Consider the following 18,169-nt stretch of genomic DNA (forward strand, 5'->3'; position numbering starts at 1 on the left):
TGCCATCACAGAAACGTGGTGGGAAGACTGGCATGACCGGAGGGCTGTGACAGATGGCTGCCAACTCTTCAGAAGGGCTAGGCAAGGAAGGAGAGGTGGTGGGGTGGCCCTCTCTGTGAGGGGCAGTTTGGAATGCCTCGAACTTAACAATGTGAATGAGAGTGTTGAGCGCTTATGGGTAAGAATCAAGGGGAAGGCCACTAAGGCAGACATGGTGGGAGTTTGTTCTAGACCCCCCCACCGGGACGTAGGGGCAACTGGAAGACTGCGTGCCGTTCTGAGCTCCCCAGTTCAAGAGAGACAGGCAACTGCTGGAGAGAGTCCAGCGTGGGGCAACCAAGACGATTGAGGGCTTGGAGCATCTCCCTTATGAGGAAAGGCTGAAAGAGCTGGGACTCTTGAGCCTGGAGAAGAGGGGACTGAGGGGAGACCTTAGGAATGCTTACAAGTATCTAAAGGGTGGATTCAAGGAGGATGGTGCCTGAGGCTTTTCAGTGGTTCCCAGTGAGAGGATGAGGGGCAGTGGGCACAAGCTGGAACACAGGAAGTTCCGTTCAAAGGTGAGAAAAAACTTCCTCATGGTGAGGGTGACAGAGCACTGAATCAGGCTGCCCAGGGAGGTTGTGGAGTCCCCTTTGCTGGAGGTTTTCAAGATCCACCTGGATGCAGTCCTGAGTATTGTGCTCTAGGCAATCCTGCTTTAGCAGGGCACTTGGACTAGGTGATCTCTAGAGGTCCCTTCCAACCATGGTGATTCTGTGATTCCGTGGTTGCCGGGGGGGCCTGTGATGTGCTCTGGCACCTGGGACACCTGAGGGAAGGCGTCACAATGGGGGCCCCCTATAAAGGGCCCCGTCGGGCAGCGCTGAGCCATTCGAGCCCAGGACGATGGTGAGTGAGCTGCTGGCGGGGGGAGGTTGGGCTGGCAGAGGGCCGGGGCAGAAACACTGGTCCCCGGGGCGGGAGGTGGGTTCTCATGCAGGGCCCAGCCGCTGGCGGGAGCGCCTGGGGCCGGGCACGGTGCCGCCGGCGGCGCTGGGCGCAGGCCTTGCTGCCTCCCCACTGCCTCCCCCCTAGCTCCCGGCCCTGCTCCCCCCACTGCCAGCTCCCTCCCAGCCCCACTGAGACCCTTCTCTCTCTCCTCCTGCAGGCCATGGCTGTCACAGGGCTAGTGCTCTTCCAGGCTCTGCAGAGCTTCTTCCAGCAGATGCTGGCTCCTGCGCTGCATGAGGCCACGCCAGAGCGCGTGGAGCAGTGGGAGACGTCCCTGCGAGAGCAGGTGACGCAGCTCCTGCAGGGGCTGGAGCAGGCTGCCGCTGCCTGGGCAACCCTGCTCCTCCCTGCCTTGCAGCAATGGCACTTCTGGGCCACTGCTGCTCTTCTCCTCCTCCTCCTGCTCCTGGGGCTCTGCTGCTGGCTCAGGACAAGGAGCCGCCGGCCAGGCAGCAGCAGCAGCAAGGAGGCCACCACCAAGGACACGGCCGAAGAGGAGGAGGAATCCAAAGGAAAGTCCCACAGGATTTCGGCCCGGCGACTCCTGGACCTCTCAGAGTCCTTCACCATGGTGGAGGAGCTGGTGGACGAGCTTCTGCACATCTGTGGAAAACTGTCCAGGAACAGCTTCATGCCGGAAGCAAGGCCAGTCATCGGGGTGAGCAGCAGCCTCGGAGGGTGGAGTGGCTGTGAGGAGGATGCCACCTACCGTTTCCTTGTGCCCCTGAAGCCGCCTCGTGGCCATGCCTTCCACGTGGACACGGGCGCCAGAACCAAGGACACACCAGAGAGGAAGGCCAGCCTCCGCGTTGAGCTGCAATGCACGTGCATGAGGGAGCCGCTGGCCGAAGACATGCTGTGCTTCCTCCACCACCCCGAGAAGGAGCTGAGGGACAGACAGGGTCCCAGCCTCCTGCGCACCCTCTGCACCGGCCCCTACTTGGACACTGAGAAAACCTCCCGCTGGCTGCAGGTGTTGCTGAAAAGCGCCTGGGCGGTTATGCCTCAGTCGACACACTGCCGTCTGACGGTGCTGCCCTCCAGGCACTGCTGCAACCTCCGGCTGACGCACGCTTCCGGCCGTACCATCGGTATCGAGATGCTCTTTGGAGTAAAGCAAGGCGACTCCTACGTCTTCCTCAGCTGAGGGGGCCGTTGCCAGGAGCCTGCCTTGAAACAGAGACTCACTCCCCTTGCCCCCTGGACACCGATTGCCCTTCCTGTTCCCGAGTCCCTTCCCTTGGTGATCTTTACCCTCTGTAAATATGTTTCAATAGATCACTTGTTGGAACTAAGGCTGTCTGTGAGAGTCTGAGCATCACTTTGTTGGCGAAGGTGGGCGTCAGGTGCTGGCGGCTCAGCTGCCACAGAGTCGGGGAGCATGTTGCAGAAGAGCCACTGCAGCGGATTCTGCTTTTGCGAGTCCCTGGGCTTTGGCTTCCCAGGGTTTGTGGCTAAAAGTGCTATCTAGCTCTTGCAGTCTTTGGTCTCAGTGGAGGTGGGCAACGGTGATTCATGTGGTAGCGAAGACATGAGGGGTAGTGATTAGGTTGGTAACTAGACAAGTGTCTGAGCGCAAGCTCGGGTGGGAATGAGGTCTTGTCCCCCTCAAAAAGTGGCAGGACAGTTAGCCCAGCTGAAGTGCATCTCCATGGATGCATGCAGTGTGGGCGACAAACAGGAGGAGCTGGAGGCCACTGTACAGCAGGAAAGGGAGGATAGATTTGCCACCACAGAAACGCGGTGGGAAGACTGGCACGACTGGAGGGCTGTGACAGATGTCTGCCAACTCTTCGGAAGGGATAGGCAAGGAAGGAGAGGCGGTGGGGTGGCCTTCTCTGTGAGGGGCAGTTTGGAATGCCTCGAACTTGACAGTGTGAATGAGAGTGTTGAGCGCTTATTTTTTAAGATTCAAGGGGAAGGCCACTAAGGCCTTTTTTTTTAACTTCTTTATTTACTTTCTTCTTTCATTTTTTTTTAAATACATTTTTGGGAAATATTAATGGTACCAACTAAAAGAGTGGCAAGAGTTTGGAGGTTTTTTTTGCGGAAAAGTAGGTATTTTAAGAATGTGCTCTCTATTGAAGAAAACTAAATGTGTTAATCTCTCCTGCACCCTGCTTTATCACCTCATCTATCACCTGCATTCTCATCTTCTGCTCACAAGTTATTTCCATTCTTGCAACTGAATCTTCCCTTTCCAAGGAAAAGCTGAGGTCATGATCTGCGGCTTCACTGATTTTTCTCCAGTAATCAGAAAGGCCTGAATTTATTTCCTCCTACTGCACTTTTCTTATGTCACACCTAGGTTACTTTCACCCACAACTACAAGAGAGCAAAGAAAATCTTCTGGGGATGTACTATTAGTTGCAACAAGCCCGGCAGGAGAAAGTAGTAATGTAAGAATCAGTTAAAGATGTCACTGTCTAGTCAAAGTTTGTTTCAGACAATTTCTATTGGAGAGGCAGAAAAGAAACATAGTGCACTCTACTGCCAAGGGATTTTTTTCTGAAAATAAAAAAATCTAGGAGAAGGAAATATAAAAACAGAATCGAGATGATGAAAGAGTGAATGACTAATATGTTCGCTCAAAGGAAAGTCTTGCCTGAATTACCTTAAACCATCAAAGAAGTTAGATGTTAAAGGTATCTATCAATACTGTCAGGTTGAAGATGCATGGGACAAGGAAGAAAACATCAATTCATTTTTAGAAGTGTGATTTTTTCAGCACCGTGCTTTCTGCAAAAGAAGATTTTTCCATTTTGGTAGTTTATGTTTGCCTTACTGCAATACAGTGGATATTATGAAAGGACCTGTTATTTCAGATATCTCTACTGATATTGTTACTTGTCCATTTAAAAATAAATCATTAAATAATGCCTTCTATTAACTCTAGTACGATCGAACTTTAAAACATACAAAGTAAAGGTAGAAAAAAGAGAAACAGTCATCCTTCTCATGAGACAGGAAATGAGAAATTATCTTCAAAGATGACTCAGGATTTTGTGCTATAGTCTTCCACTGTTGCATGAAGTAAAGTTCACTGAGTACTTTAAGTGATAAAAGAAAATCTCCCAAAGTAATTCAGCACTTGGATAACTTCTCCAGGTTATATATTGTTTTCTTTTGAAACTGTTAGAAGAAAATCAAGGCAAAATGTTGAATATTTTTTAGGATGGTCTCTACTGTTCCAGAATGTTAGAAGACTCAGTTTATCTTAAGCAAATCTAAGATTCAGAAATAAATTATTAGAGGTATTAAGGAGAAAGCAGAGTGAATTAATGAATTATGTGAATTAAAATAAATTTATTTTTAAAGAAAAGGTATTGTAAGTGGTACAGTGGAAAAGCAATTGGAATACCATGATATTTCTTTTTTAAGGATTTTTAAGAACATTTCATAGACAAATGACTGGCTCAGATTACAGTAAGTTTTCTATTCAGCAAATAAAAGGTACTGAAAAGAAGGGAAGATCTAAGATTATCCTCCAGCTGTCTGCCTTACTTCTTAGATGAAAAGTGCTATTTTTGCTTTCAGAATCTAATCCTGAGTTGAGGTGAAACTTGGTTTCTTCAAAAGAAAAAACAAAACACAGCACATACTTAGCAAACATGCAACTTCGTAGTTTAAATACATCTGTATACATAGGGAATGTTTTTTTACCACCTCTTTTTTACCTGAAAGGAAAGAGACAACCTTGCTGAAAGACCTCTTGTTTTTTTTCAGAGCTTAATCCAAAATATACCAGAACTATAACAACAACCTCTGGGTTTAGAACAGTTAGAGGGAGAAATCAGTAGACTGCTCCACTAACACCAGGGCATAAAATATAAAAGGAGGAAGCCTACAGCATAAAACAATCCCTTTAATGTATCATATACACATATAATGTTTTTTTCCCAGTTATCTGAATATTCTGAAATACCATTAGTGAGTATTTCCTGGGAAGAATGGAGAGAGGCACAACTTCTCTTCCTAGAAGGAATGGCAGCAAAATTTGAACCCACTGGAAAAAGAGATAGACACTTGGACTTTTCAGAGAAAATTCACATTTTACCATGTTCTTTTGAAAAAATGAGAACAGTGGTTTAAAGCTTAGCAACACGGAGGGAATTGAAAACAGAGTAAAGTATCAAAGAAAAAAACAAAACCATATAGAAACAATTTCATTACGTGGTTAAAATAGCTTCTCTGCAGAGAGAATCACAAACACCATGAATAACTGTAAGGAATTGTTCCTCATGAATTAGCTCCCAATGAAAGGAGCAGGGGACACTCAGTTAAATAGTCAGGCAGTAACTCAAAACTAACATCAAGAACACCTTTTCCCAGGCACTGCATAGGTAAACTGGGGAGCTTATTATCACAGGATGTGAAAGCTAGAAGCATAAATATGTTCAAAAAGGACAAGACAAATTTGTTAAGAATTGTTCCATAAGCTTCCCTAAAACCTTTGGATCATCTTTGTCCTTTTCTATGCATTTTCTATTAAAACCAGATAATATGGAGTTCTACTGTTTGCATTCTGACTTTTTCAGATGTGTGTTGATGACAGAGTTTTGACACTGAGTCTTGTCAGAAATTACAAGATTTGCAATGATTTGTATTTGGAATGATTTGCAAAGCTAAAAAAAAAAAAAAAAAAAGGAAAAAAAAAGAAAAGCAATATATACTGTCTTATTTTCCAAAGCATCCACTACAGCACATACCCAGAAACAGGATCATGAGTTAGATCATTGTTTACTTTCATGTGATATAGCTTCCCATATGTTATGTTTTAACCAGTTTTTTGTCCTGGTTTGAGGTAAAACAGGACGAATTTTCCATTCGGTAATTTTACTTTGCAGCTAAGCCTTTTGAACTAACTGAACTCTCTGAAATTAACAGCATATTGTGCTGAAACTGTTCACTTTCAAGAGTGGTAAGGCTTGTGTTTATAGTTTATGCCAAGGAATGATATGCAGAGAGGCTCTTGCTTATACTTATTGTTATAACAACCAAAGTCAGCTAACTTTGCTCTATGCCCTGTTGGAGGGTCAGAAGCGGAAGATGGTAGAGGGGTCGCACCTGAGGGAAGAATGGACAGGACAGGTGACCCAAAACTGACTAACACAGTATTCCATCCCATCTACATCATACTCAGTATAAAAGCTGAGGGATCAAAAGGGTCAGCCTCCTTCTTCAATGGCTCCAATGGCCTTCTGATGTGGACTCTGTTCATCTGCCTTTGATCCTGATTCTTTGCTCTATGCCCTGTTGGAGGGTCAGAAGCGGAAGATGGTAGAGGGGTCGCACCTGAGGGAAGAATGGACATGACAGGTGTCCAAAGACTGCCTATCGCGTTATTCCATCCCATCTTCATCATTCTGAGTATAAAAGCTGAGGGATCAAAAGGGTCAGCCTCCTTCTTCAATGGCTCCAATGGCCTTCTGATGTGGACTCTGTTCATCTGCCTTTGATCCTGATTCATGTATTCCTGAATCCAGATCTGGAATCCAGTTCCCATCTGTTGCTGAGTCCAGCCTGGGACTTCCCCAGTGCATGCCAGTGACATGATCATAATTCTGGGAGTTTGATACGGTTTTGCATATATTGTATATAATTTCATTATTTTCTTTTTATTATTTTAGTAATATTTCATTAAAGTAGTTTCTTCTAAACTCATAAGTCTCTTTCTCACTCTCCCTCCTCTCCTTGGAAAGAGAGGTTGGGGAGAGCATCTGTTGTTCCATTCAATGGCCAGTCCGGCACAAACTATGACAGACATTTTAAACTTCCGATCTGAGGGATGTAACTCTCAGTTAATAGAGCTTCTGAAAAAAAATATTTGATGAACAGGGTCTGCAATAACTGACCAGACCCTTTCTCAGGTTAAATAAAACATAATTCTCCTGCTTTCCATAGAAATGTACCAATATAAACTAGGAGATACATAGTCTTTTGGAGAAGCAAAACTCCTGAGAGCTTTGGCTACCCTAAAATCATAATTCAAGAGAAGAAAACCGATACATTTCCTAATTCTTAACTTCCAGGGAGCAGCAAAAGCAGGGCTGCTGATAAGGCCAGAGGTGAAACATGGCCCCTGGGCAGGGGAGCCTGGGCAGTGGGGTATCCCACATGGAGCTGCTCAGTGCAAGCCTGAGAGTGCCCTCATGGCCTTGACATTAAGTATCTACAATTCCCACTGTTTCATGTGAGACTAAGACCTGCTTGCCATGCTGACTGTGCAGTCCTAACCCTTTAGTAGCTTGGGAAATTGTTATACAAATTCCTTGAACCTAATTTTTCAGGTCATTCAGCTGCAGTTAGAAAGAGTATATATCCAATAACACATTCTGCACTATGCAGCACATGGGATCCTTTGGGATCTCTACCTTGAGGCAGAGGGAGGGCTGCTTTGGAACAGGATAAGAGGCACCAGGTAGTGGGACTCCCTTTCCCCACTGCAGGGGATAAGATATCACAGCCCAGAATGCGGGCTTCTGATTTTAAACCCCATAGTGCTAAATTTCTTGTGAGAAGTTTGTGAAGTTATTTTGACTCTCCTGTCTCAGAAGAACCAATCAGTATTTTGGCAAATTTCTTCAGCAGTCTAACCTCTGATGTACAGCTTCCTGGAGCTAAATGAATTAGCAGCGTTCACAGAGCTCTCCTACGTCACTGCTGGTCCCCTGAAACACACCATGTGCACCCTGCCAGGCTTTCACTGTAGTAAAAATGAAACTAGTTCAGAAACCCATTCAACCACTCACTTTATTTCATTATATTTTAATTAATTCTTTTGAAAACTCCTATGAGAAAAGGATCTGAACATTTTCAGCATTGAGTTTAAAGCTAAAATTAAGGCAATGAATCAGGCTGTGGGAAGCTGGAAGCTAACACTCTAAAAGTATGTGCCATACAGCACAACAGACTGGAAGCTGTGCCCATTTATTTTGAATGTTGACATACAGTACATGCTTCCCCCCCAGATTGTGGCTTGTTTCTCTTTAGGATAAGAATCTTGTCCTGTTTTCTACTTTAAGCAGAATATGCCCCTATCCTTCAATGTTACTGTAATAAACTACCAAAATTTGTCATTGCTATTAAAAAAAACCCAAAAAAAACCTTTTATATATATATATATAATGAATGTATTTGGTTAATGATAAGAACATAATTTGCTCTGTCCTTTTGCCATGTGATATATAAAACTATCAAAGGAGTAAAGTGTCAGCATGACCAGATATTTCTTTGATTTGTTTACTTCCTACTAGTTTCCACCAGACACATTATGATAATTTTATCCATTATCATATGTGTTATTTTAGCATTTCAGTGATTTGAGTGACCATAGATTTGAATCAACTTAGGCACCTGTAACCAAACATGCGATTTGTTCCACAGTTTTTAATGGACAACATATTTTGGGGAAGTTTTTCCTATTCTCATACCAGTATTCAAACATACACCAATGGTAAGGACAGGGAATGCAGCAGTTAGTAGCTTCAGTACCCCTGACATAAAGTCAGTAAGAATAGTCATCTTTTAACGAAGGCCATGTTGGGTCCTACACTGAAATGCAAAATAATCAGGCATAAACCCACACTACTCAAAACGACTGTGGCTGCAATCCAACTGGGAGCTGTCTGACAATTTTTAACCTGATGTCTTTGTGGAAATTTAACACTCAGCTTGCTTGACAGAAAAGGACACTCTAAACTGTACTCTATATTTCAACACAAAATCAAAATTCGGCTTGCCACACATTTCCAAAATGTTGTTCTATATGTGTTCTTGACACTAACTGTATTTTTTTTTTCTTTGTTACTTAGAAGTCAGAGACAAGTGTTTTATTCAAAATAACAAGCCTCATGTCTCAGAATTATCAGCTGATACTGAAACCACTTGAGCCTCTCATGTGTACCCCAGATGGAGGGGCAAAGGCTCTTCGACAGCTCTCTGACAACTGAGAAAAAAGAGCCGAAAGTAAATAAATAATTGGGTACAGGTCTGTGCTACTAAAAAGAGGGTAATATAATATGTCCTGTAGAATAAATCAAGTGTCAAGAGACTTAAAACCCATTAGTTAGAAAGAGGAACAAAAACACTAAGTTCAGATAAGAAAAGAAGTTCACTGTTGTGGAAGGCTAGTAAGAACAAAGTAAAAAAAACACACACACTTTTTTGATTGGTGTTATGTTGTTTTATCAGTTTTCCTCTGTATTTGTGTTCTGACAAGTAAGTATTTTGTTTTGAAGAGGATCTCCCAAGTCACTACAATTTTAACATCTCAGATACTGCAAATGGGAAATCTATAAAGGCAGCCAAACAGCTTTGGATGTGAAGATGTGATACAGTTTACTGAAGAGTATTATTGCCACTTGCAGACATAGCTGAAAAAGAGGGATGAATTGTGGAATATCATCCAGATGTCCAGAGGCAGACCCAGTAGGTTAACATTAGAACAGTAATTAACACAGGCAAAGGATCTATGGTTGCTAAAAAGCTCAACTTGAAGCTTAAAATTGTCTCAAGACCTTTGTGTGCATTTTTTAAGAAGGTATACTGTGGGATTTTTATTTTTCAAGTAGAGAATCAGAAATTATTATGCTTGTTGTTTCATTTTTCCATGGTGCTATAGTGATTTTTCACTATTTATTATTGTTCTTCATTCTTATTCACTTTAATATTTAAAGAGGAACATAAAGTGTTTCAAGATTAAATTCATAAAAATAAGATTAACACGACCAAACTAAAAATAAAATATTAATTTACAATTTCTTTAGAGTACTCATTTATTTAGAAATTTATAGGTTAATGACAGATAGACTAGTATTTTCAACCTTTTAAAGTTATATCAACCAGTTCTAAGAGAATGTCAATAACAGAGACAGTACTTGAGTAAACATTAGTAACTGGCATATAGCTATTTACTCATCCTTAATTTTAATGGGTATTTGGTTTGGTTTAGTTTTAATTACGATTGGTGAGAAGGTAAAAGAAAGCAGCATTTGACAAACCTTATTTCTTATACAGACTTACAATTCAAACTCCCCAGAACTGGAAAAATGCTAATCTAATAGAAAATGAACCTCATGCACAGGACTGAGGGAATGAAACATTGAGTTAGACTTCTTACTTGCATGACAGTCATGAGAAAAAGTAGAAAGGGCAGGCACCTCAGAAAATTGTTGAAGATTCAGGAAATTTGCACTGCATTCGGCAGACTCCATGAGTCACCTGAAGAGATAGTACCCAAGATCTTTTCCCTGGGAGAGGCCAAGGGAGAACAGAAGAGGAGATCCTGAAAAAATAAACCATTTCTACTTAGCTGGTGCTTACGTACCAAAGAGAAGAAAATATGACTAGGAAGTTGAAAGCAGGCCTCATAACTTACCTGTTCTGTTCACATTTCTTCCCAGGCAACTGTCTGCCAGCAGCATGCTGACTTGCCGATCCTTATCAGTTCCATGGAGGTCAGTGACCACTGGAGGCTTATCCTGGCCTCCCTGCCAATCACCCTTGCAAAAATTAGACAAGATCAGAGGATGCCTTTCACAAACAATATAGACAGCACAAGTAGAAATTGGGAAATGCTTTTTATGGAAAGATGGCATTTAAAAGAGTAATCATATGAAATGTCATATTTGACAGACAAGGCTTCACTTTTTCACCTGCCAGAGCTCTGACAGCAAAATAGTTCTGAAGATCTGTTCAGATCACAAACACTGGTGCCAAAAATGTCTGGATCCCTACATAAATGATTACTCTAAAGAAATTTTAAATTAATAATTTATTTTTCATTTGATGTTATTATTATTGTTATAATTATATGCATTTCATCCTTCTAAAGACCATACAGCTATATAATTGGGGAATATTCCAGAATTTATGATTTCATTATAAGGAAAGATATATTTCATGGTATGTCTCTTTCTCCTAACTTAACATGAAAGCAATGAAAGAAACTAATGAAATTATTTGCTTATTGTAAAAAATGAGGTGAAAGAAGGAGGAAGGAGAGGAGGTGCTCCAGGTGCCACAGCAGAGATTCCCCTGCAACCCCTTGAGAGACCAAGGAGGAGCAGGTATTGCCTTGCAGCCCATGGAGAAGGTGATGCTGGAGCACATACCTGCACTACTGCCCTTGGAGGACACCACACCGGACCAAGTGGATATTTCCTGAGGGAAACTGCATCCCAGGGGATGATTCATGCTAGTGCAGGAGAAAAGTATGAAGAGGAATGAATCGCAGAGAAAACTGTTATGACCTGACCACAACCCCCCATTCCCCATCCCCCTGCATCGCTCAAGGGAAGGAGGTAGAGGAGTTGGGAATGAGGGACTGAAGTTGAGCCTGGGAAAAAGAAGGGAGTAAGGGAAAGGTGGTATATGTTTTGTTTTTTCTCATCACCCACATCCATTATAATTAGCAATAAACTAAATTCATTTTCTCCAAGGTGAGTCTGTTTTGCCCATGATGGTAGTTGGTAAGTGATCTCCCTCTCTTTATCACAGCCCACAAGCTTTTCCATCTTATTTTCTCCTCCTGTTCTGCTGATGACAGGGAATGAGAGACCAGCTGGGTGGGCAGCTGGCAGCTGGCCAAGGTCAACCCACTGCACTTGGTAGTCAGAACACAGTTCTTACATCTGTCATTTCTCACCTCTGCTCCCTGTATTGGTACTGATGCCAGATATTGTCCTTTCTTTCTGTCTTTTCTGTCTTATAACCCTTCTACAGAATCATAGGGACACCCTCTTCCAATTCGAGTTCTTTTAAAAATACCTTCAATAAATCAAATAATTGTGGCCGTTAGTAAACAGGTAGAAAATAATATCTCTAATAAAAAATAAAAGCAAATACATAGAATGTTTTTATTCATTTGTAGACTTCTGTTCAATGCATTCAGTGTAGAAAATCTGATCCTATATAGGCAATAAAAGTAAGACATACTATTTGAAAATTTGACTTTTGTGAAAAAGATTAATCATACCTAGTTCAGAAGTTGAATCACTTACTTGTTTAAATTAGTCTCTTAGAAGTCCAGTGATTTTTCATTTTGATACACAGTGTGCAAATAGTCAGAATAAATCTCAGACATAACAGTTAATACCTTTCCTTTTCATTAGAAATTGGCAGAGAAAACAAAGCAGTTCCAGTTAATCTAATTACAATACATTTCTATTTTAAGACAGGATTAAGATATTTAATATCAACAGCATACAAGAATCTGAAATCTTTAAACTGCAGGCTCAAAAAACTTCCTTCAGCTTTATTTTTATGCCCTGAAATCATTAATGTTTGATTGAAATCATTAATGGTATCTAAAATGCAAAAGATTAAACCCTTATTTAAGCCAAATATTTCATGGAGAATTTATAATCATAATTTTTCCACTAATAGTTAGATAATTTTGTGCCAGACTTAAAAACAAATAAACAAATCTAGTTCCTTGAATACCTGTGTAGATATTGAAAAAGTGAGATCCTCAGTTACATTTCAGAGGAGTCTTAAACCTACAGGAGCTAAGGGACTTGGCAGCTTTACTCTGAGCAGGTGTTCAGTTTCTTTTGGGGTATCATCAGTGATGCTCAGGCCAAAAAGCATCACACCTGAAGCCAAATCTCTAATCCTCAAAGCCAAGTGTCATCCAAACAAGTCTTTAATCAGCAAACATCAACAAAAGAAGACTGAACTGGATACAGATTTAACATGCACAATTGCCTCCTTCTCCACTCCTCCTCCCACTACTTTATGGTCTGCTTTGATAAGACTTTTTCGTTTTATCAGAGTGTTCCAAGTAGTACTGAGATCTACACTACTAAATGTAGAATTTGTTATGAATCAGGATTTTTTTAAGGTCAGATTCTAGATCTTAATAGGAAATTACTAAACTTTACAAAAGATGGGCTGTAAAATATAAACATATTTTACTTAATTATATAGAGAACTATTTCAATAATTTCTAGCCAATTCATAAAAGTTTTTCCTTGAGCTATTGCCTCTTCTGCTCCATGTTCAGAAAAATATTTTGCCAAAGAACCCTGTCTCAGAAAAGTTAAACTCTTCAACCATACCTATATATAGCAATTTTCAATATGAAGCATTTGATACTGTCCCACATGACATCCTGGTCTCTAAATTGGAAAGGCATGAATTGGATGGATGGACCACTTAGTGGATAAGGAACTGGCTAGATGGACACACTCAAAGGCTCGATGTCCAAGTGGAAGCCAGTGATGAGTGGTGTTCCTCAGGGGTCAGTACTGGGACAAGTGCTGTTCAACATCTTTGTCAGAGACATGGACAGTGGGATTGAGCGCACCCTCAGCGAGTCTGCTGATGACACCGTGCTGTGTGGAGCGGTCGACACGCTGGAGGGAAAGGATGCCATCCAGAGGGACCTGGACAGGCTTGGGAGGTGGGCCTGTGCAAACCTCATGAAGTTCAACCAAGTCAAGTGCAGGGTCCTGCGCCTGGGTCACGGCAATCCCAGGCACAAATACAGGCTGGGCAGAAGATGGTTTGAGAGCAGCTCTGAGGAGAAGGACTTGTGGGTGTTGGTGGATGAGAAGCTCAACATGAGCTGGCAATGTGTCCTCGCAACCCAGAAAGACAACTGCATCCTGGGCTGCAGCAAAAGAAGTGTGGCCAGCAAGGTGAGGTAGGTGATTCTGCCTTGTCTCCTCTGCTCTCATGAGACCCCACCTGGATTACAGCATCCAGCTCTGGATTGCTCAATGCAGGAAGGACATGGACCTGTTGGAACGGGTCCAGAGGAGGACCACAAAAATCATCAGAGGGCTGGAGCACCTCTCCTATGAAGACAGGCTGAGTGAGTTGGTGGTGTTCAGCCTATAGAAGAGAAGGCTCCGGGGAGACCTTATAACGGCCTCCCAGTACCTGAAGGGGGCTTACGGGACAGATGCAGAGGGACTCGGTGAGGGAGTGTAGCAATAGGATAAGGGGTAACAGTTTTAAACTGAAAGAGAGGAGATTTAGGTTAGATAAATTTTTTACTGTGAGGGTGTTATGACCCTGAAACGGGTTGCCCAGAGAAGCTGTGGATGACCCTTCCCTGGAAACATTCAAGACCAGGCTGGATGGGGCTTTGAGCAACCTGGTCTAGGAGGAAGTGTTCCTGCCCATGGCAGGGGGGTTGGAACTAGATCATCTTTAAGGTCACTCCCAACCCAAACCATTCTATGATTCTATGATAGACCACACTGTCATGGAAAAGTATTTGTGCCTGTATTTGTGCCTGGGATTGCCGTGACCCAGGCGCAGGACCCTGCACTTGACTTGGTTGAACTTCATGAGGTTTGCACAGGCCCACCTCCCAAGCCTGTCCAGGTCCCTCTGGATGGCATCCTTTCCCTCCAGCGTGTCGACCACTCCACACAGCACGGTGTCATCAGCAGACTCGCTGAGGGTGCGCTCAATCCCACTGTCCATGTCTCTGACAAAGATGTTGAACAGCACTTGTCCCAGTACTGACCCCTGAGGAACACCACTCATCACTGGCTTCCACTTGGAAGAAATGTAGCAAAATGCTGGTTTGGTTCAAATTTTCCCTATCCCTAACTACATAATTTTTCTTGACTTTCAAGATGCTAGACTCCACTAGGGCCTCAAATGTCACTATGAAAAGATTCCTGTTGTGCATTGTTCAAAACAGATCCCTATTAAGGTCTTTATTTAGCAAGGATTCTTATTTGTCGTATGTAACCCGCTACCCTCTTTTACACAAGTTTACTAGTATTCACATTTCTGAAATGTCAAAGATATGCGAGTCAAACAGATAATTCTAAACATTATAGCTTAGTGTAAAAGTAGTTTTTCTCATGCTCTGAGCTTTTCATGAAAGATATTTTTATTTTTCTTAAATTCCATCTATGAAAGCCATTTACAGATGAGATCCCTCTGTATGTGCTGTACTTTCTTGGCTGACACAACAAGATACTGCATGCCATAAATCATTGCATCATTCTTTTCAGGATATTATTGCATGGCTTAATACAGTATGACACAACTATTAGGAACCAGATGTAGTGGTCCGTAATACCACAAGTCAGTCTTAGGTACAAGAAAAAACAGTTCACCTTCAACTATGATAAGAGATCTATTCCTTAAGAATTAATTAGCCTCCAGTCCGTTGAAAAGGTCATAAAAGTAGCAGCCTTTGATGATATGTTTCCATGTGCACGTGTGCAACCTAGCTGCTGCCATGAAGTAAAAAAAGATTCCACAATCTATTTCTTTTCCACTCCAATTTCTTTGAATGATGAATTCAAAGTTTTCATGTACAAATAACAATTTATTTCTTATACAAACATATGTACTGGCATCCACTTAGTGAAGCATCTTTAATGAAGTGCATTAGTTTAAAATTAGTACATCAATAGTTAACATCAGTTCCACTAGCATTGTCCATGTTTGAGTTCATAGCCTTAATACTATCTCAGCTGACCAGTGAGCCACTAAGAGAACAGTTTAAAGAGGTCTTGCCAAAAAATTTGTTCTGTTTAATGAAAATGAATGCTCTGATTTCTAACATTGATTTCAAAAGGAAAAAATAAAAGGGAAAGGGATCTTTGGGATTTTAACTCCCAGTAACTGCAGTGCTGGAAAAGGGAAATAGATACTCTATGGACATTTGGATATTTACACGTTAATTAAACTCCTTTTTCTACGTCCCTGTTCTCTGGATATCCCCAATAAGGAAAGAAATTAATAAATATCAGGTTCCATAAATGATTAAAATCCAAATGAGATTAAAAGGTCAATCAAACACTTTCTGACTCCAACACACTTCAGTGGAAAAAAAAAAAGGGGGAAAATAATGAAAAAAAAAAAAAAAAACCAAACCAGTGAGGGGAGAGGCAGAACATAAAGGCTTTTCCAAGCTAAAAATAATTTTAACTCCTAATATTTCTGTTAGAATGCCTCGTAAAGGCTGTTTGATATATGGGGAAGGCAGAGCCTAGCAAACAATGACCTCTAACACAGAGTTTGTTCTACCCACATAAACAGCCCTTCCCTGGGAGGCAACCAGCACGTGAAAAACTAAAAAAAAAAAAAAAAAAAGGAAAAAAAAAGAAAAGCAATATATACTGTCTTATTTTCCAAAGCATCCACTACAGCACATACCCAGAAACAGGATCATGAGTTAGATCATTGTTTACTTTCATGTGATATAGCTTCCCATATGTTATGTTTTAACCAGTTTTTTGTCCTGGTTTGAGGTAAAACAGGACGAATTTTCCATTCGGTAATTTTACTTTGCAGCTAAGCCTTTTGAACTAACTGAACTCTCTGAAATTAACAGCATATTGTGCTGAAACTGTTCACTTTCAAGAGTGGTAAGGCTTGTGTTTATAGTTTATGCCAAGGAATGATATGCAGAGAGGCTCTTGCTTATACTTATTGTTATAACAACCAAAGTCAGCTAACTTTGCTCTATGCCCTGTTGGAGGGTCAGAAGCGGAAGATGGTAGAGGGGTCGCACCTGAGGGAAGAATGGACAGGACAGGTGACCCAAAACTGACTAACACAGTATTCCATCCCATCTACATCATACTCAGTATAAAAGCTGAGGGATCAAAAGGGTCAGCCTCCTTCTTCAATGGCTCCAATGGCCTTCTGATGTGGACTCTGTTCATCTGCCTTTGATCCTGATTCATGTATTCCTGAATCCAGATCTGGAATCCAGTTCCCATCTGTTGCTGAGTCCAGCCTGGGACTTCCCCAGTGCATGCCAGTGACATGATCATAATTCTGGGAGTTTGATACGGTTTTGCATATATTGTATATAATTTCATTATTTTCTTTTTATTATTTTAGTAATATTTCATTAAAGTAGTTTCTTCTAAACTCATAAGTCTCTTTCTCACTCTCCCTCCTCTCCTTGGAAAGAGAGGTTGGGGAGAGCATCTGTTGTTCCATTCAATGGCCAGTCCGGCACAAACTATGACAGACATTTTAAACTTCCGATCTGAGGGATGTAACTCTCAGTTAATAGAGCTTCTGAAAAAAAATATTTGATGAACAGGGTCTGCAATAACTGACCAGACCCTTTCTCAGGTTAAATAAAACATAATTCTCCTGCTTTCCATAGAAATGTACCAATATAAACTAGGAGATACATAGTCTTTTGGAGAAGCAAAACTCCTGAGAGCTTTGGCTACCCTAAAATCATAATTCAAGAGAAGAAAACCGATACATTTCCTAATTCTTAACTTCCAGGGAGCAGCAAAAGCAGGGCTGCTGATAAGGCCAGAGGTGAAACATGGCCCCTGGGCAGGGGAGCCTGGGCAGTGGGGTATCCCACATGGAGCTGCTCAGTGCAAGCCTGAGAGTGCCCTCATGGCCTTGACATTAAGTATCTACAATTCCCACTGTTTCATGTGAGACTAAGACCTGCTTGCCATGCTGACTGTGCAGTCCTAACCCTTTAGTAGCTTGGGAAATTGTTATACAAATTCCTTGAACCTAATTTTTCAGGTCATTCAGCTGCAGTTAGAAAGAGTATATATCCAATAACACATTCTGCACTATGCAGCACATGGGATCCTTTGGGATCTCTACCTTGAGGCAGAGGGAGGGCTGCTTTGGAACAGGATAAGAGGCACCAGGTAGTGGGACTCCCTTTCCCCACTGCAGGGGATAAGATATCACAGCCCAGAATGCGGGCTTCTGATTTTAAACCCCATAGTGCTAAATTTCTTGTGAGAAGTTTGTGAAGTTATTTTGACTCTCCTGTCTCAGAAGAACCAATCAGTATTTTGGCAAATTTCTTCAGCAGTCTAACCTCTGATGTACAGCTTCCTGGAGCTAAATGAATTAGCAGCGTTCACAGAGCTCTCCTACGTCACTGCTGGTCCCCTGAAACACACCATGTGCACCCTGCCAGGCTTTCACTGTAGTAAAAATGAAACTAGTTCAGAAACCCATTCAACCACTCACTTTATTTCATTATATTTTAATTAATTCTTTTGAAAACTCCTATGAGAAAAGGATCTGAACATTTTCAGCATTGAGTTTAAAGCTAAAATTAAGGCAATGAATCAGGCTGTGGGAAGCTGGAAGCTAACACTCTAAAAGTATGTGCCATACAGCACAACAGACTGGAAGCTGTGCCCATTTATTTTGAATGTTGACATACAGTACATGCTTCCCCCCCAGATTGTGG

General features: G+C 42.0%; 1 protein-coding gene across 1 annotated transcript; it reads left to right on the plus strand.

The window, feature by feature from the left end:
* Positions 1-1,226: 1,226 nt before the first annotated feature.
* On the plus strand, positions 1,227-2,140 carry LOC106885651 (inositol 1,4,5-trisphosphate receptor-interacting protein-like 1). The gene is made up of 2 exons (XM_014938006.1): positions 1,227-1,279; positions 1,423-2,140. Exons 1-2 carry the CDS (start codon positions 1,227-1,229, stop codon positions 2,138-2,140), a joined length of 771 nt encoding a protein of 256 aa, XP_014793492.1.
* Positions 2,141-18,169: the final 16,029 nt, after the last annotated feature.

This window comes from Calidris pugnax, unplaced genomic scaffold, assembly GCF_001431845.1.
Source record: "Calidris pugnax isolate Ruff unplaced genomic scaffold, ASM143184v1 scaffold25, whole genome shotgun sequence".
Classification (NCBI taxonomy): domain Eukaryota; kingdom Metazoa; phylum Chordata; class Aves; order Charadriiformes; family Scolopacidae; genus Calidris; species Calidris pugnax.

Coding starts and splice junctions, on each gene's coding strand:
- LOC106885651 (XM_014938006.1), top strand. CDS start 1,227: ATGAGGCCACGCCAGAGCGCGTGGAGCAGTGGGAGACGTCCCTGCGAG. Junction 1,280..1,422: donor AGACGTCCCTGCGAGAGCAG/GTGACGCAGCTC, acceptor CTGCTGGCTCAG/GACAAGGAGCCGCCGGCCAG.